The following is a 17,286-nucleotide window of genomic DNA, read 5'->3' as shown; positions in this document are numbered from 1 at the left end:
TAATGGAACTAGACAGGCCAAGCAAGTATGCATGAAAAGGGTAGGCATTGGTTTTCAGGACAATATGTCTTAAAATGTTGGTACAATTCAATATAGTTTGGATCTTACTATTCAATATTTGTTTAAACCACCTTTTAAAATCTGCAGCAGATGCAGCTTCTCCCTCCCACTTTTCTCTACTAATCAGACAGAATAGTGGTCACATCCTCTTCTATTGCAGGTTGTTTGCAGAAACAACAGAACAGGTGAGAATTTCCAGGAATATAAAAGGGAAGGGGTTATAGGAGGATGACTAATTCCATGATGGAACAAACAACTCTTATTTCAATCTTCTCTAACTTTTGTTCACACTTTGAAGTAAAGTCTTTGAAAAAGAGAACTCCGGGTACTTTTATGACAGTTCTACCTGAAATAATAGGATTCTCAGCGTATCTCTGAGAATGTGGCTCCCTGAGATAGGCTTCTCCAGTAAGATAATGACAAATTATACTAGGGCCTTTCAACCATTCTCCCCATTTTCACCTCTAGGCGTACATATTAAGTAATGCTGGAAAAAATTGATAGTTACTTGAGTCCTCTGAAGGAGTTTTTCTCAACTCAATGCTTTAGCTTCCAATTTTTCCCAGCACTGGCTGCTGAAATTCTAATCAAGCTGCTCAAATACATTATATACAATCGGATTGCAAAAAAGTTGAAATTAGCAATTAACATCTATAAATTCTAGAAATTAATAGGTGATTATTCCATGTCTAGGACTTCATTGCTGACTATCCGATACTGTATTTCCTCTTACCCCCAAGTCTTCAATAGGTTTGTTTCAAGGAACTATCCCTTAAAATAGCAGTTTTGAGAAAGTTTTCAAGAATTTAATAGTGAAACTCTGCATTATCTAATCCTATGCTCAACACATGAGAATTAACAACGAAGAGGCTTTAGGCATTTTTGGTGTATGTTACCTTTAATATTGAAAAACAAGCCTCAAATAAGACACAGGGAACTATTTTGGACCAAGTTTAAGCTGTGACTGTTTGCTAAAATTAATGGCTGGTCATTCTAAATACAAATTATTACAGACACCCCTGGATTTGAACAGATGCCCAAAGTGAATTTCTGAAGTTCAGGACTGTTTTAGAACGTGTTTTGTGGTCCAGAAGTTCACATCTTTGGATGATTTACTTGTGAATTACTTTAGAAAGGTTATCCTATGCCAACATGGGAATTTTTTTCTGCTTTTGAAGGAAAATATATCTCCCCTCAAAGCAGGAGACAGAGGTTTGATACTTTGGTTTTAAAAAAGTACCACTTGTGTGCTTTCTTTCTGTTTTTCTACTATGCCAACTGAAAGCAGTCATTAAGGAACAAGACTGTTATTATTATTACCAAGGGAAACAATGAAACCCATTATCATCATGAGGCCTCATATTCACTGGCAAGGAAGACTCACAGAGCACTTACAAGCTGGCCAAGGACCATTAATAGCTACTACTCAGTATAGTAGCATGCATTGTTGATACCATCCTGATCTGTATTGGTTTCCGGATGCTTTTTAGTCCAGATTAGAGAAAGCCCACATGGAGCAAGAGATGAAATGCTTCTTAGATCATAAAGACAAAACCAAAATATTGCACAGGCTCATCCTTCTGGGCAATTGTGAGTAAATTTTGCTGAAAGCTAATTATGCAGCTCTTCCTAAAAATGCTGAGGATATAAATTTAAAAGAAAGGCAGCCCTTTCGTCCAGTACTACAATTAGTTCAAGGTATGAGACTGTCAGTCCTGGAGGCCATCTTTTTCTTTGGCTCTTCAGTCAGGGCTGCCAAACTTAAGTGCTGTGTGAGACTGGGAGGGGGGGATTGCATGGAGTAGCAGGGATATCTAGCCATAGATATCCATAACATTCTTTTTTCTGAGAGTCAAGGACATCCAGCCTGCACCAGGAGTGGTGTGACTGGGAGTCATCTCCAGTTGGGACGGTGCATTCATTGGGCCATGTGATGGAGATGTGGGTGCAGGGGGAAGGGACTTGGACTTTCTTTTGGGTGGGGAAAACCCTGGAAGCTTTCAGATTCGGGTTTTCCCAGATGTGCCAATATGACATCTCTAATAAAATGGAACTTTGAGGAACTTCTAGCCTCGAAGTCTTCTTCGAGACTGCCAAAAGTACAGTGTCAAATGCCCCACCCTATCATAGTAGAGATACAAGGCTAGTCATGAGCTTCTAATTCTAAGGGAGAAAAACCATCAGCACCTCTTCTCTTCTAATTAAAGGAATGATTGGACCTAGACTTTGAGTATAATCATTAAGAAGAATTAGATGTAGGTATTTATTTCAGTGATTTTACTGGAAGTACGATAATTTGGATCCACATCAATACTAAAAAAATTAACAATTACAAATTTGTTGCCTTTTCATCATATTTGGACTGCTGCTTGATTTTTGTTTCTGTATTCTCAAAGATAGGGGGAACCTCTCCATTGCTAGGATTACACAGAGAACTTTACTTTCTATCATGTGTCATCCCACAGAATCCAGTCCTTTCAGGGCAGAGGTTAGAAGAGAGAATTTTCAGTTTAGGTTTGCAAGGCCACATGGGGAGAAAAGGACAATTTCCATCAGAAAGTCAGTATGCCGTAGACCAGGGGTCAGCAACCTGCGGCTCTGAAGCCGCATGTGGCTCTTCCATCCCTCTGCTGCGGCTCCCTGTTGCTGGTCGGCTCCACAATTGATAGGGCTTTCGGTTAGGACAGATAGAGGAAAAAGCATGCCGTGCTAGGAGGACACTCTGGTTGGGGAACCGGACTTTCGGTCAGCTCCAGAATTGAACGGGGGCTTCCAGTTAGGACCTTTGTGGCTCTTTGAGTGTTTAAGGTTGCTGACCCCTGCCTTAGACTGTCTCCTGCAATAGCTTACCAAAAAAAAGTGAGTATCTTGGGCAACTGGGATGCATTGTGAGATTTATTTTAACTAAAAACGAAGCAGGAAAGAAATATCTTGGTTAAGGAACTTGTTAAAAATCAGATACATTTTTAATAATTAAATAATTAATTTAATTAAATAATTAGCATTAGCAGCATAGCAAAGTGCTTTATAGTCCAATCCTCTGCAATGTTAAGTACTCCCAGTAAATCATTTGCTGTTTTACAGAACCCTACCCAGAATTGCAGTCTCACAATGCAACACATAAATAAAAAAACTTTGTCAAATGCCTGATACTGAGACAACGGAATAGTTGCACAGTTAAAAAAAAAACACCATTCAGTTTGTTCATCTTTCCTCAGAAGAGAAGTTCTATAAAGTCCCATGAAATAGGTGACATTTCTGCCTATCTCTAGCCATCTTGTACAAACTTAGCACAAGTCTAATTCCAGGATCTTTTGCAGCTTAGAACCTTGATAGAGAATTCCAAACTGATGGAGAATAGAAGGTGATTCATGGAAAGGACTTGATTTGATCCTCACCTTCCAGCTCCTGCCTTCACTGGCCCACTACTGATACTAAACTTCCTGAACACCGACCGACCCTATCAGGAATGATCTCCATTGACCTGTTAGGGAGGATTCTCCTGAGTCTGGGCTGAGCAGGATCATCTGGAAGCTCTCCTCTGCCTAAGAGAAGCCAGGTATTTCCCATAATTGGGTATTTGGAAACCGTCCCCCCACTCTCTTTTCTTAATGTAAGCTGTCTCTCTCTCTCTCTCTCCTGTATGAAAGGGGGAAACGGGGTTTGGTTTTGGGGGTCTCTGACTCACCGTTACCTCAGGGTCTTTCCTCTCACTCGCTTCCCATCCGTCTCCGGGTTCTAGGCAGGACGGAGCGGGCTCCAATCGGCCCCTGCCAGAGCCCTTCGAAGTTGGAAGCGCTGAAGACCAAGCCGGGTCAGCGGCAGCCCAGGTCGAGCGCCCAGCCTCCCGAGGCCCCTATTGGCCGGCGGGCAAGCACGTGCCAGTCCTCCTGGCTGTATATTAGGACAATAGTTGCCTCACGGCCGACTTTCCTGGGGGCTGAGAGGAGGAGGAGGAGGAGGGGCGGCAGCGGCGGTAGCAGCAGCAAAAGCAGCTGGTGCTGGAGCAGGTAGAGGAGGAGAAAGGGAGGGGAGAGACGGGTGCCGTTGCCCCTTCGCAATCCTGCCTGCCGCGGTGCCTTTCTCGACGTGCCTTCCTCTCCTTCCTCAGGGGGTGGGTGGGTGGGTTGGGGGGGGGGAACCATGAACTCTTTCCTGGAGTACCTGTCGCGGGGCGGGGACAGCTTGAGTTTAGCCGGGAAGTTTAGCAGCGCGGAGCCCGGCGGCGTGGCTTTGCGGCCGCCCTGCGCCCTGTCAGCCGGCGGGGACGGCGCTTACCCGGGTCCTCCCGCGGGAAGCCTGCCGGACTTCTCCAAGCGCTTGGCGCCTCACCCCCAGGCGCCCCGGCTCCAGCCGCCACAGCTGGCGCCCTGCGCGTTTACCGCCTCGCACGTTTTCCCCTCGGCCGAATTCAACCTGCTCCGTCCCGAGGCGCCCTACGCGGGGCCGGAGGAGAGCGCTCCGCTGCATTACGCCACGTCCATTTTCCCCGCCGGCGGCGGCGGAGGTGGCGGCGCCTACCTGCAAATGGATTACACCGCGCTGGCCGAGACTTTTCAGCCTTGCTCCAAGGATGCGCCGCTGCGGCCGTCGCCCCGGGACTTCTGCCCCAAGGCCAACGGCCAAGCGGCGGTCAGCACTTTCGAGTGGATGAAAGTCAAGAGGAACGCGCCCCCTAAAAGTAAGTGCGGGGCTTCGTCAGCGCGTACTCGGTGAGTGAGTGAGTGAGTGGGTGGGTGGGTTGGTTGATCGGTCTTGGGGGGGGGAAAAACCGGTCCTCGGCTCCTTCGATGCCCGAATGGTTGCTGCTGTGTAGTTGTCCAAATGCGAGTACTTTTTTTTTTAGCTTTCTCGTTGTACAAAGAGCCTCGCAGAGCTTTTTTTTTTAAATTAAACTTATTTACTGCTCTGTACTGACCCCGCCACGAAAGTCATTAGAATAAGTCGCTTTCAATGCCGGAAACACTTTTAAGATGGACTGGATTTAATACGGTTCATTCGTTTGGATCCACTTTATCTACCGTAATCCAGATGGAAAGATAGTGTGCTTCCCCCAAGGGCTCCATAAATGCATAACTTTGAATTAGAAAGAAACGTGACAAAAGTTTTTTTTTCCTCCCCAAAGTGTAATCCTGATGATCTAATCCGAGAAAGTTGCATATTTTATGACTGTCCATTAACAGTCCAATATTTTCAACCAATGCTTATTGTTTTCAGGTAAACCCACAGCTTGTGGGTCTTCCAGTCTTCCTAGTGTTGTAAGAACCAATTTCAGCACTAAGCAACTGACCGAATTGGAGAAAGAGTTCCATTTCAATAAGTACCTCACCAGAGCCAGGCGTGTGGAAATAGCAAAGTCTCTGGGCCTCAATGACACTCAAGTGAAAATCTGGTTTCAAAATCGGAGGATGAAGCAGAAGAAAAGAGAAAGGGAAGGAATAGTGATTCCTGGAGCACCTACTCAAGTTTCTCCTTCAGTATCCAGCCCCAGACATTCAGGGATGTGCTCTGTGGCCCCTTCTCCTACCAAAAACTCACCTTAATACTATGGCATTATAAAAACACTGAGAATGGATACAGATGCATGGTACTGAAAAGACTCAAAAACTTCAGAAGCAAAATCCGACAGCTCTGTAAAGTGTGAAATCATGCAAATTTGAATTCAAGGTACAAAAGAAGACAATAATTGCACTAAGTTTTACGCTGACCATGGGAAAGTCCATTGTATAGAATGAAAACCTGCTGCTTTACACAGAACTGATTCAAGGCACAAAAGGCATATGATGATATGTTTACATTTTATTTATATGTATTTTCAGGGAAAGCTGCTTTCACCTTCTATATGCTGCTAAACTTTGTTGCTGGCCTGGCTGAATTTATTTACAGGCTGATATTACATTTGTTTACTTAAAAGGAAACCCCTTAAGACTGATGTGGGGGATTCTACTAATAAAACCAAAGATAAGGAATAACTCATGGATGGAATCTATTCTGCACTGATTTTAAATCTATTTCAGTCTAACTAACCTGTGTTTTTTAATTTGAATATTGAATATTAATTTGAACGGGTTCCACTAGGTCTTCTCCATACTCCTTCTTTGAGATATGTGTATGGAAACACAATCATTAGCCATCAGGGATGTTTTGATTCCTTTTTGTTTCTGGGAATCAAGCAGTGATTCTTCTTAACAAAGATTCTTGTCAGAAAGTTCTGGCAGTAGACTGATTTAAAATACTTTGGTTTAAAAGTTGGGTGAGGGAGGGAGAGAAACAAATGGGTTTAGATTATTATTTATTGCACTGATATATGCCAAGATAAAGTATAGTAGGTTAACACAATTCCAAACCAAAGGATGCTCTGCTTTTTTTTTTTTTTGCTTCATCACTTTGTTCTTCTCTGGTTCTGCATTAACTAGCTTGTTTTGTTTCCAAATAGGTTCTTTAAAAATACACAGGCATGCATACAAATAGCATAGTCCAGTGATCACTCTACACAGGGTATGTTTTTAAAGTTCTATTTTAATTTTGAACAGCAGAAACTATTCACAGTAGTCATGTTCATAGTTGAACATTGAATTGTAATTCTGAGAGAATTTTCATCGCATGGGAATAACAAGCATTGGTAAAGGAAGAAAGGGAATTTCCTCAGAAGACAAAGTTAATGAAAATTCCAGATTTGCAATATAATCATCAACCAGAGTCAGAGTAAAATCCTTCTGGTTTCAGTAATGGACAACTATCTACCGGTAATTCTTTATCAAATTTCTGAAAGTCCTCTTTTCTGACAATTTTTTTAAAACTTTTTTTAGTAAACCCTTGAAATTCTTCTTATTCTGAGAAAAAATTAACTGAGTATGAATGTGGTGAGAGAAATCTCTGGCAGTTAAATCTCCCATGTTCATCCTTTGAGGGAAGGAGAAGAGAGATGGTAGGGAAGTGAAGGAAGCACTGTGTCTCAGGAAATTCACTGTAAATAGAGAGTTGCCCTTTTTTCTTGTGTGAACCACATAGGATGAACATTATGATTTTAACAGAAGTACAATTTATGAATAAACTTTGAGAATTGTTAACACGCTGTGGCCATTAGGTCTGTGGCAATCTTGGTTTTTAATTTCATGCTAATCAGCAATTTGAAAAAGAGAGAGCCCTCGGAGGCTTTTGATATTTCAAAAAGTCTCCAGGCTCCCATTCCAGAGTTCTTCTGAGGAACATGATGTGTTGCTAGAAGAGAGCTTACAGCTGCAAGCAAAGAAGAAAAACAAGTTATAACAGCCCGACCCAGAATTCATGTAAGGAAGCCCTTGGGCACTGAAGCTAATTAAACCCATTACCAAATAGTCAAAATAAATCATAACTCAAAGACTTAACTGGAACAGAAGTACATCTGTTAAGCAAACTGGAATTGTCACTAACTTGTAAGTAGAAACGAATTGATCAAGGATTAGAGTGCTAACTTTTTTGTCGAAAACTTACAGTATCAGTCATATCAGATTGCTGTACTTGACAGAAGTATATCTGAAATCTTCTTGCCATGTAATATCCTGGGTGTAGTCAAGTCAGTATCTTAGTGGCCTCACTTAAACATTGTACTTTCCAGAGCAGAAACTGAGGGCTATTTTTTCCCCAGGGGGAAAAAAAGATGTCTTCGATAGTCTTTAAAATGACCATAAGTTTTAGACACAGTATATTCCATTGTATTTGGAAAAGTTTTCTATTATCTGATTATTGCTTCCATTATTTTTGACTTTACACTTCTGCAGTATGATTCCAGGTTTATATAGAAGTCTGCCTCAGTGTGTTCATGAGCTGCGCTACCAATTTGGGCTGCAATTCTGTATACTAGAGGGTAAGATCTTTGGCCTCTAGTGAGACTTATTTCTGTAACCATGCATAGTTTCTTTGATCAAACAGGAATGTCAATACAGGACTTTTTAAAACCCCTTTGCTTCCTTGTTTCCTCCTTTGACCCTTTCCAATAAAATCTACTTGATGTTTTAGACTATTGGAAGACATCAGCAAAACAATGCTCTGTTTGAATAAAAGTGTTGAAAGAAATGTGGTAGGGAGTGTTTTATTAATCTGAAGCTTGGAAGGAGGTTTCCATCACATTGGGAGATGTGATACATATGATGCTGTTTTCATCCCATGATAGGTCTTAAAGGAAGAAGACTGGGTCAAAAAGAGTTAGGAAAGAGTGGGAGGTTTCTGAGTTCTTCCTATACTTCTTCATCTCTCTTCTCTCTCTGACTCCCTCTGACTCCCCCCTCCCCCCTCTCATCCATCTATCTATCTATCTATCCACAGATATACTGTGTTTTTACACATACATAAACACACGCACACATTTTATTGAAGTTCTACAAAATATAAAATATAAGGACAAAAGGTGCTGTTCAAGCACCTGAGGCATTTCTAAGCATGTCATAAAAAGCACACCACAATCCTTTGCATATTTCCTCAGGAGAAAATCCCACAAAACCTAATGAGATTAACTTATTCTAGGTACTTTGAAGTAGCTAAGAAAAGGAAAGGTCTTATGACATCATAAAAGCAATTTATCTGTGCATACATTTTTGTGGTTTGAGGCTCACTTATTCAGATGTAAAGGGAGAAGTAAGTAGGGAGGGAAGGAATGAAAATAGTTAACTGGAACCTTTGAAGTGAGTGTTTTTAGTGAAATCTTATATTGCTTAGCTCGAGGGCCCTTTTACAACTGAATTTTTGTCTTTGAATTTATTGGTATACACGTTCTATAGATAGATCAAAAGAATTTAGTGGCTGAAATAGACATTTAGGGAAATTTATTACCCTAATACCACTGCTCATCTTCTGGAGAGTTTTACAGTATGTTTAAGTTGATTCTGTTAGATTTGAAGAGTTGAAATAATTTTTATACAAATGATAAGCCACCATGATAAATTTCTCTATTGGACTAAGCTAAAATTTTAAAAAAATATCGTAGATTGATATTACATGTGAACTTAGGTTCTGAACACTCACATAAGTATATGAGACTGAGTAAAGATTCAAACAGTGATAGCCCTAGGTAGCTAGATACAGGATGGCACATTTGCTTATAATAATATGGAAGTATTTAATAGAATAGAATAGAATAGAATTTTTATTGGCCAAGTGTGATCGGACACACAAGGAATTTGTCTTGGTGCAGATGCTCTCAGTGTACATAAAAGAAAAGATACGTTCATCAAGGTACAACATTTACAACACAATTGATGGTCAATATATCAATATAAATCATAAGGATTGCCAGCAACAAGTTATAGTCATACAGTCATAAATGGAAAGAGATTGGCGATGGGAACTATGAGAAGATTAATAGTAGTGCAGATTCAGTAAATAGTTTGACAGTGTTGATGGAATTATTTGTTTAGCAGAGTGATGGCCTTTGGGGAAAAACTGTTCTTGTGTCTAGTTGTTCTGGTGTGCAATGCTCTATAGCGTCGTTTTGAGGGTAGGAGTTGAAACAATTTATTTCCAGGATGTGAGGGGTCTGGTTCTCAACTTGTAGTCCACAGATCCTGGGGTGGGGGCTTGATGTTGTCACAGATGATTTGCAAAGGCTTGAATAAATGGTATGATTTAAATTTGGAGTTAAGTCTTGGGGACCAATGGCCGTGGTCCGTGGCCACAAAAGTTATTTAAAGAGGGTCCATGGTGAAGGAAAAGTTGGAAACCACTGCTTTAAGGTATTATTCCTGTTCACATTTCTCAATAGGATTATCTTCTGAGTAAAAATGCATATACTGGTAATTATATTAAATGATATTACTCTTTCTTTGACCTGTTGACCAAAGTTATTACAATGGTGCTGAACTAGGAGTTTATGGCTAGTTCTTGTGGCCATTGCAGTGACCTTGTGGATATGTGATTGCAATTCAGGTGCCTGGCAACTGGCTCATCATTATAATGGTCATAGCATTCTGTAGTCGACTGATTACCATTTATGATTTTTATTACTGGTTTCCGACAAACAAACTCAGTGGAAAGCTGGCAGGAGGCAACCAATGCTGATGATGTCGTACTTAATAATTACAAGGGGGTTGATTAACCACAGCAAGCAGAATTGCTACCACTGCAGTCATGAGTGTGATCACATGACATCATGTTTTATTACTGCATTGCTTAGCGACAGAAATGCCTGTTCCCACAATCATCACCAAGTGAGGATTATTTCCTTTTGGTTTGTAGTTTCCCGAAACATTTTCAGTCTCCTCTAATTGCACATTTATTCAGTTACAGTAACAGTTTTTTCCCCCTGCTAGGTTCCTATTTGCCATTTTCCCCTCCCCTTGCCCTCCTAAACTTACTAACCTTTCCCATGTGTTAAATTAGAACCACAAAGAATGTCTAGCTAGCATAGTCATAAGACGTTTAGAAAGGCCAATCATTTTCTCTCACCTTTAGGAAGCAGGCAAGGGCAAATCACTTTCAAAATTTTGCCAAGAGAACTTCAAGGACTAGTCCTGGCAGTTGTCAGGAGTCAAGAAGAGCAGAGCAGAGCAGAGCAGAGCAGAGCAGAGCAGAGCAGAGCAGAGCAGAGCAGAGCAGAGCAGAACAGAACAATTTTATTGTCACTTCGAATACACACTAATTGGCATAAAATGAAATTTCATTGCATACAGCTCTCAAAGGGTCACCACCTCCAATATACACTACTCTACTAACTTGAAGGGGGCGCGGTGGCTCATTGGCTAAGACGGTGAGCTTGTTGATCGAAAGGTCAGCAGTTCAGAGGTTCGAATCCCTGGTGCCGCGTAATGGGGTGAGCTCCCGTTACTTGTCCCAGCTTCTGCCAACCTAGCATTTCAAAAGCACATAAAAAATGCAAGTAGGAAAATAGGGACCACCTTTGGTGGGAAGGTAATGGCGTTCTGTGTGCCTTTGGCGTTGAGTCATGCCGGCCACATGACCATGGAGATGTCTTCGGACAGCGCTGGCTCTTCGGCTTTGAAACGGAACGACTAGCACATATGTGCGAGGGGAACCTTTACCTTTACTAACTTGAAGGCACACGTGCACACACTTTTTTTTGACTGAAAATATTCCCCACTCAACATAATGTTCATTCCTAGAACCAAGCATCTCTATTAACCCCATGTTATAGTTTGGAGCAGTGGTGAAATCCAAATTTTTTTATTACTGGTTCTGTGGGCATGCTTGGTGGGCATGGTGTGGCTTGGTGAGCGTGGTGTGGCTTGGTGGGCATGGCAGGGGAAGGATACTGCAAAATCTCCATTCCCACCCCACTCTGGGACCAGCCAGAGGTGGCATTTGCCGGTTCTCCAAAGTACTCAAAATTTTTGCTACCGGTTCTCCAGAACCTGTCAGAACCTGCTGGATTTCACCCCTGGTTTGGAGAGCTAGAGAACAATCGTCTTTCGAGGACTTTCTAATGAACAGAAGCTGAGCCTTGTGGCATACTTACCTTTACTAATACCATATGTTTTCCGGAATAAACAGATATATATGCTGAATTTGTAGGATACTGCTCAATACCTATAAAATGGCAAAGTCCCAAAGTTGAGACTTATTTGCAACTGAAAACAACTTTTCACTGAGAAGAGATAAGGGAAGAGGCACATTTTTTATGATGAACATTTTTTATTCAGGGTAATTTCCTTCCCATGTGAAAGAGGCAATTAAATGAGGCCTTATTTCCTGATGAACAACCTGAAGAGTGTAAGCGTTAGCTACTTGTCCTTTGCATTATTCTGTCAGCAAGAGGGCCCAGAGGAATGAGATAATGCAACTCATATGCCAATTCCTGAATAATTAAATAAAAATGTCTGTAATATATATGGGCATACACATGAGACAAATAAATGATAGATAAGGTCTAGCATCCACTGATACAACATTACGCACAGCAGTTGGGTGCCACATATGTTCAGCGGATGCCAAACAATTGGAAACAGGTTGTAGGTTATGCTGGAAGGAATTAAGGCATGGTTCGGTATTCTCCGTGGAATTAGGAAAGAGAGAAAAAGGTTTCCACCTTTATTCTTGACACTCGCTTTAATACTCACAGTTATTCATCTATAATATTTAATTGTTTGATCTTATCACCTTTAACCCCAACATTATTCTTGGAAGCTATTTGAATCTTAGAGTGTGTTACATTTTACCTGGGTATTTCAAAATTATACAGAATCATAGACACTTCATAGAAGAACAGGCACAATGTGATCATTGAGGATGTTTACAGCTGCTAGACAATTTAGTAAAACAATTTAGCAATTAGAGTAAGGGCAGCTTTGTATAAATAATAAGCAGCTCCATAGAACAGTGCATTCCATTAATTGTGATAGAATATGCCACTGCTTCCCCCAACTTTTTATTAGCAATTGCAAGGCTTATCGTTCTAAACAAGGCCACCCCAAAAGAAGGCTGTGCTTTATTATACATTCAAGATGCAACAACGTGAACCCCTTTTCCGAACCAATGGAGTTGGCCTCAAAACACCCTGCAAGAACTGAAGACAAATTATTCTTTTCACTCTGATAGAAGAGGTAAATTATTACACAATTATATTATACGAACCCAGGGCTGGGTTCGGAGGGGTTCGGGAGAACCTCTAGCTAAGATTCTGGGCAGTTCGGAGAACCCCCAAACCGCACTCATGGCTGGCCCCGCCCACCCTACCCCTCCCAAGAGTCCCCACGTGGCCTGTTTTGGATGCAGTAAGTGCAGGGAGCGCGTGGAAGCTCAGGGAGGTTGAAAAACAGGCCTACCGGAAGTTAAGGAAGGCCGGAAATGGGCCCATTTCCTGCCTCCAGAGCCTGGGGAGGTCATTTTCGCCCTTCTGGAGGGTAGAAGAAAGCCTCTGGAGCTCAAGGAGGGCAAAAAGCCCCTGACGTGGTGCAGGAGGCTGACTAGGCCATGCCCACCATGGCTACACCCACCCAGCATTCAGGCAGAGATCCCCTTGCTAAAATTTTTGAACGCCCCCCCCTTCCCCCCTCCCGGTAAGGGGCACATAGAACTGCTCCCCAGGCAAGTCTCAGGTCAGGTTTGGCCCTTGGTCCTCAAAGGGTCTGTATCCATATTCTACAGCAGGGGTCCCCAACCCCTGGGCCACACAGCCTATTTGGAATTGGGCTGTGCAAGTGGCTGGCTGCAAATGCAGCTCAACTTCCGTGCATGGCAGACTAGCAGGCAGTCACATACGTGTGCGCTGGCATGCTGCTTATGCAAGTTGAGCTGCATGCATGCTGGCCTGCCACTTGCACAGGCCAATTTCCCTCCTTCCCCCAGCCAGGCCGCCAAGCCACAAAGGTTGGGGAGGGCTGTTCTACAAGACATATTAAAAGAATACCCAAACATTCAAAACAATTTGTGGATTAAAAGAACATGAATATTTAGTCTCCTCAAAAGAATGTAATGGAGTGTGTTGCCAAAAGTTGGAAAAATATTGAAAGTAATAGAAGCAATCAAAGTGAGATATTTAGAATGAAATCCTTTTTTCCCTAGGGAGATAATTTTTAAATGAATGCAAAGAACAGAAATTAATCATTTTGCTGTTACCTTGGACAGGCAAGTGGGTAGATGGGAGTATATATACTCTCACCTGTTCGCAATTTAGCTCATAGATTGGATTTCTGCACTATTTTATTATGGGCATATCTCATCTCTTCAACAGAACAGAAAATGTCAGACATGCCAACACAAACTGATCTACTTTTCTGATAAAATGACCAGATTAGCTGATTATCATGCAGGGAAAACTATGTTTCTTGATTCCAGCAAAGCATTTGATACCTAATAAAAATGATGGTAACATATGGGTTGGACTACCCTACCTCTAGATGGATGCAAAACCGACTGAACAATCATACTCAGTGATTCTGTGTCAAGCCTGAAAGAAAGAGTGGAGTGGGGTACCATAGGGCTCAGTTCTAGGCCCTCTGCTATTCTACATATATATAAATGACTTGGATGAAGGGCTAAAAATTTTTATTATCAGCTTCGCTAACAATATAGAGTGATAACATACTTCTGAGAGGACAACTTTAAGATTCAGGAGGATCTTGGCCAGCTGGAATAATGGGCAGAAGCCAACAAAATGATTTCAACAGGGACATTATTCAAAGTTTTTCATTTGGAATATCAAATGAGTATACCGATAGCAATGGCATTGATGACGTTACCTATTTGGGTATTAAAATGTCTGTAAGCAAACAACCAAGCTCAGAGAGCACCAAGGACTTCATAGTTCAACCCTGAGCTACAGATATTCTTCTCTTTTGGAATACGAGCAGTGGTGAAATCCAAATTTTTTGGGGATTTCTGTGGGTGTGGCTCGATGGGCGTGATGTGGCTTGGTGGGCGTGGCTTGGTGGGCATGGCAGGGGAAGGATACTGCAAAATCCCCATTCCCACCCCACTCTGGGGCCAGCCAGAGGTGGTATTTGCCGGTTCTCCGAACTGCTCAAAATTTCCGCTACCGGTTCTCCAGAACCTGCTGGATTTCACCCCTGAATATGACTATAAGATAAGGAGGTCGCATGAGTCAGCAGCATGTGCAAAAATGCTGTGACTGATTGTTGAAATCCAACAGAAGCATGACTTTGCATTTTCTTATGTTGGAAGAAATGTCCATCTGGGTTCAGTTCCAAGTGGGCACAAAGACACTGGAAACATGGAGACTGCTTGGAAAGATGGTTTAATGATGGCCAGGATCACATGGCTTGAGATCCTGAACAGAAAAGGGGCCGAGATCCTGTGTGCTCCCTGGCTTTATGCTTTTTCTGAGCTTTGAACTTTCTGGGGCACAGGAAGAGTATCCTGATTGGTTGTCAGACTCCCAGGGGGTGGGGGTCTTAGCTAGCCTTGCTGGCTGATGTAATCTTCCCAGGTGTCATGTGGTGAGTTTCTGTTGCTAGGTGGGTCCTATTGTGTTGCAGATGATGATGGCCCATTGACAAAGATGGGGAGAATGAGTTTCTACCCTTGACCCATTGACAAAGGTGGGGGGAAATGAGTGAGCTTGGTTGAGGCTTTAATGGCCCATTGACAAAGGTGGGGGATGGCAGGAAGTTGCAGGGAGCTGCTTTGTCTTTAAAACATGTTTCTCCATTTCTCATCCAGGGAAATATAATATTCTGCCTTTTTAAATATTTTCTAAAATATTTCATTCTTCTAGGAGGGGGGTGGGTGCTAAATTCCTACACTTATATACAATTTTTGATGTTAATGTTTACATTTGGGGTTGTTATTTTTGTTCGGGCTATTTTTTATTTAATGATTTTGATTGTTAGCTACTCAAAGCTTTGGGGAATCTGAGTGTCCTGGTGGATCTCAACACAGGCACAGGACCTGGACCTCTTGCCATCGAATTTCACAAATACTTTTTCTTCCCTAGGAATAAAAATTCAAAAGACATAAATAAAAACTTTTCTTGACACTCAACACCTTGCTGCCTGAGAAAACTGTTTCACTCTTCCCAGTTTCTATTGGAAAGAAAAAGGTATTTTTGACATTTTTTACATTTCTCTCTAGCTAGAATAAGCTCTCTTTTGTTCCAAGTTATATTACACTACTAACCAGAACATACAAAACATTTGTTAGACCAATTCTTGAATACAGCTCATCTGTCTGGAACCCACACTGCGTATCGGACATTAATACAATTGAACATGTCCAGAAATATTTCACAAGAGGAGTCCTCCACTCCTTCGCTCGCAACAAAATACCTTATGCCACCAGACTTGAAATTTTGGGATTAGAAAATTTAGAACTACGCCGCCTTCGGTATGACCTGAGCATAGCTCATAAAATCATCTGCTACAATGTCCTCCTATCTGTCGAAGACTACTTCAGCTTCAACCACAACAATACACAAACACACAATAGATACAAACTTAAAGTGAACTGCTCCAAACTTGATTGCAGAAAATATCACTTCAGCAACAGAGTGGTCAATGCCTGGAATGCACTACCTGACTCTGTGGTTTCATCCCAAACCCCCCAAAATTTTAACCTTAGATTGCCTAGTGTTGGCCTCACCCCATTCCTAAGAGGTCTGTAAGGGGCATGCATAAGAGCACCAGCGTGCCTACCGGCCCTGTCCTAATATTCTCTTTAATTGTATTCATTTTATGTATTCAATTCATGCTTATATATATTATCTAATACGTACTCGACAAATAAAAATAAATAAATAAATAAATAAATAAATAAATAAATAAATAAATAAAATAAAATAAAGTTGGCAGCAACACACAAGATAGTTCTTTACAGGGAGGAAGGTATAATGCAGTCTATAACTGTATTAAAGTCTCTCTTTCTCATTCTCTCTGTGTGACAGAAAGATAATTTAACATTTAACTCAGTCTGTTCATATATAGAAAACTGCTTATTTTTCCCATTATAGCATAGAAGTAAATGTTTATGGAGATTCTTAGTCATCCAGGTCATAGTTGTCCCAAAGGTGCTTTTTCAAGAGGAAACTGGATTTTCTGGTTTTTCTTTGAAGATGTTTTGTTTTTCACCCAAGAAGCTTCTTTATTCTGAAGAAGCTTCTTGGATGAGAAGGAAAACATCTTCAAAGAAAAACCAGAAAGTCCAGTTTCCTCTTGAAAAAGCACCTTTGAGACAGAGGATTTAATAATGTTTTACACAACAAGATGAAGCAGCCATGGTCCTTCTCCTAAAACTACTAAGGATGCAGGTTTGGATTAGAAACTTTGTTACTTCTTTGGACATAAGGTCTGTACCCTGAAATCATCTCATTTGCAAGAATAAGTTTCTGCCAAAGTTTGTAGTGGTAGACCAGAGCAAGAGAGAACAATCAAAAAGTAAGACGCATCCTGACACATAAGATGGAGAATAGGAAGTAGCAGAGATAGTGATATAACAAGGGGGATAGCTAGAGGCCCCAGTCTCTTTTGATACAAGCTTTAACTTCTCCAGGGTAGACTAGCACACAAATCACAAACTTCTACTTAGCATTATGCCTGAGTACTCTATAATGTAACATTGATTACAGAAATATCATTGCCTTAAAGATGCTTAAGTAATAAAATGGCAAAAGGATCTTTGAGGGGAGAAATAATTGCAAGATGATTGACATGTTTTCTTTTAATGCAGTCTATTACTTGAGTCCATCTCCTCATCTGGTGAAAATTGGTGTTTGCTTCCAAGAAAGGAAGCCAAGTGACCCAAGAGGAGAGTGCTCTATTATACCTTTTTTGGAAATGATTGCCC

At 41.4% G+C, this 17,286-nt stretch overlaps 1 protein-coding gene across 1 annotated transcript; it reads left to right on the top strand.

Annotated features, from left to right (window-relative positions):
* The first annotated feature begins 4,203 nt into the window (after positions 1–4,203).
* Positions 4,204–6,274, top strand: HOXD1 (homeobox D1). The gene is made up of 2 exons (XM_058187335.1): positions 4,204–4,741; positions 5,278–6,274. Exons 1-2 carry the CDS (start codon positions 4,204–4,206, stop codon positions 5,601–5,603), a joined length of 864 nt encoding a protein of 287 aa, XP_058043318.1. The 3' UTR covers positions 5,604–6,274.
* Positions 6,275–17,286: the final 11,012 nt, after the last annotated feature.

The sequence above is a fragment of the Ahaetulla prasina genome, chromosome 1 (genome assembly GCF_028640845.1).
Source record: "Ahaetulla prasina isolate Xishuangbanna chromosome 1, ASM2864084v1, whole genome shotgun sequence".
Classification (NCBI taxonomy): domain Eukaryota; kingdom Metazoa; phylum Chordata; class Lepidosauria; order Squamata; family Colubridae; genus Ahaetulla; species Ahaetulla prasina.
The sequence above is the reverse complement of the archived record's forward strand: the minus strand, read 5'-3'. Positions and strand labels throughout refer to the sequence as shown.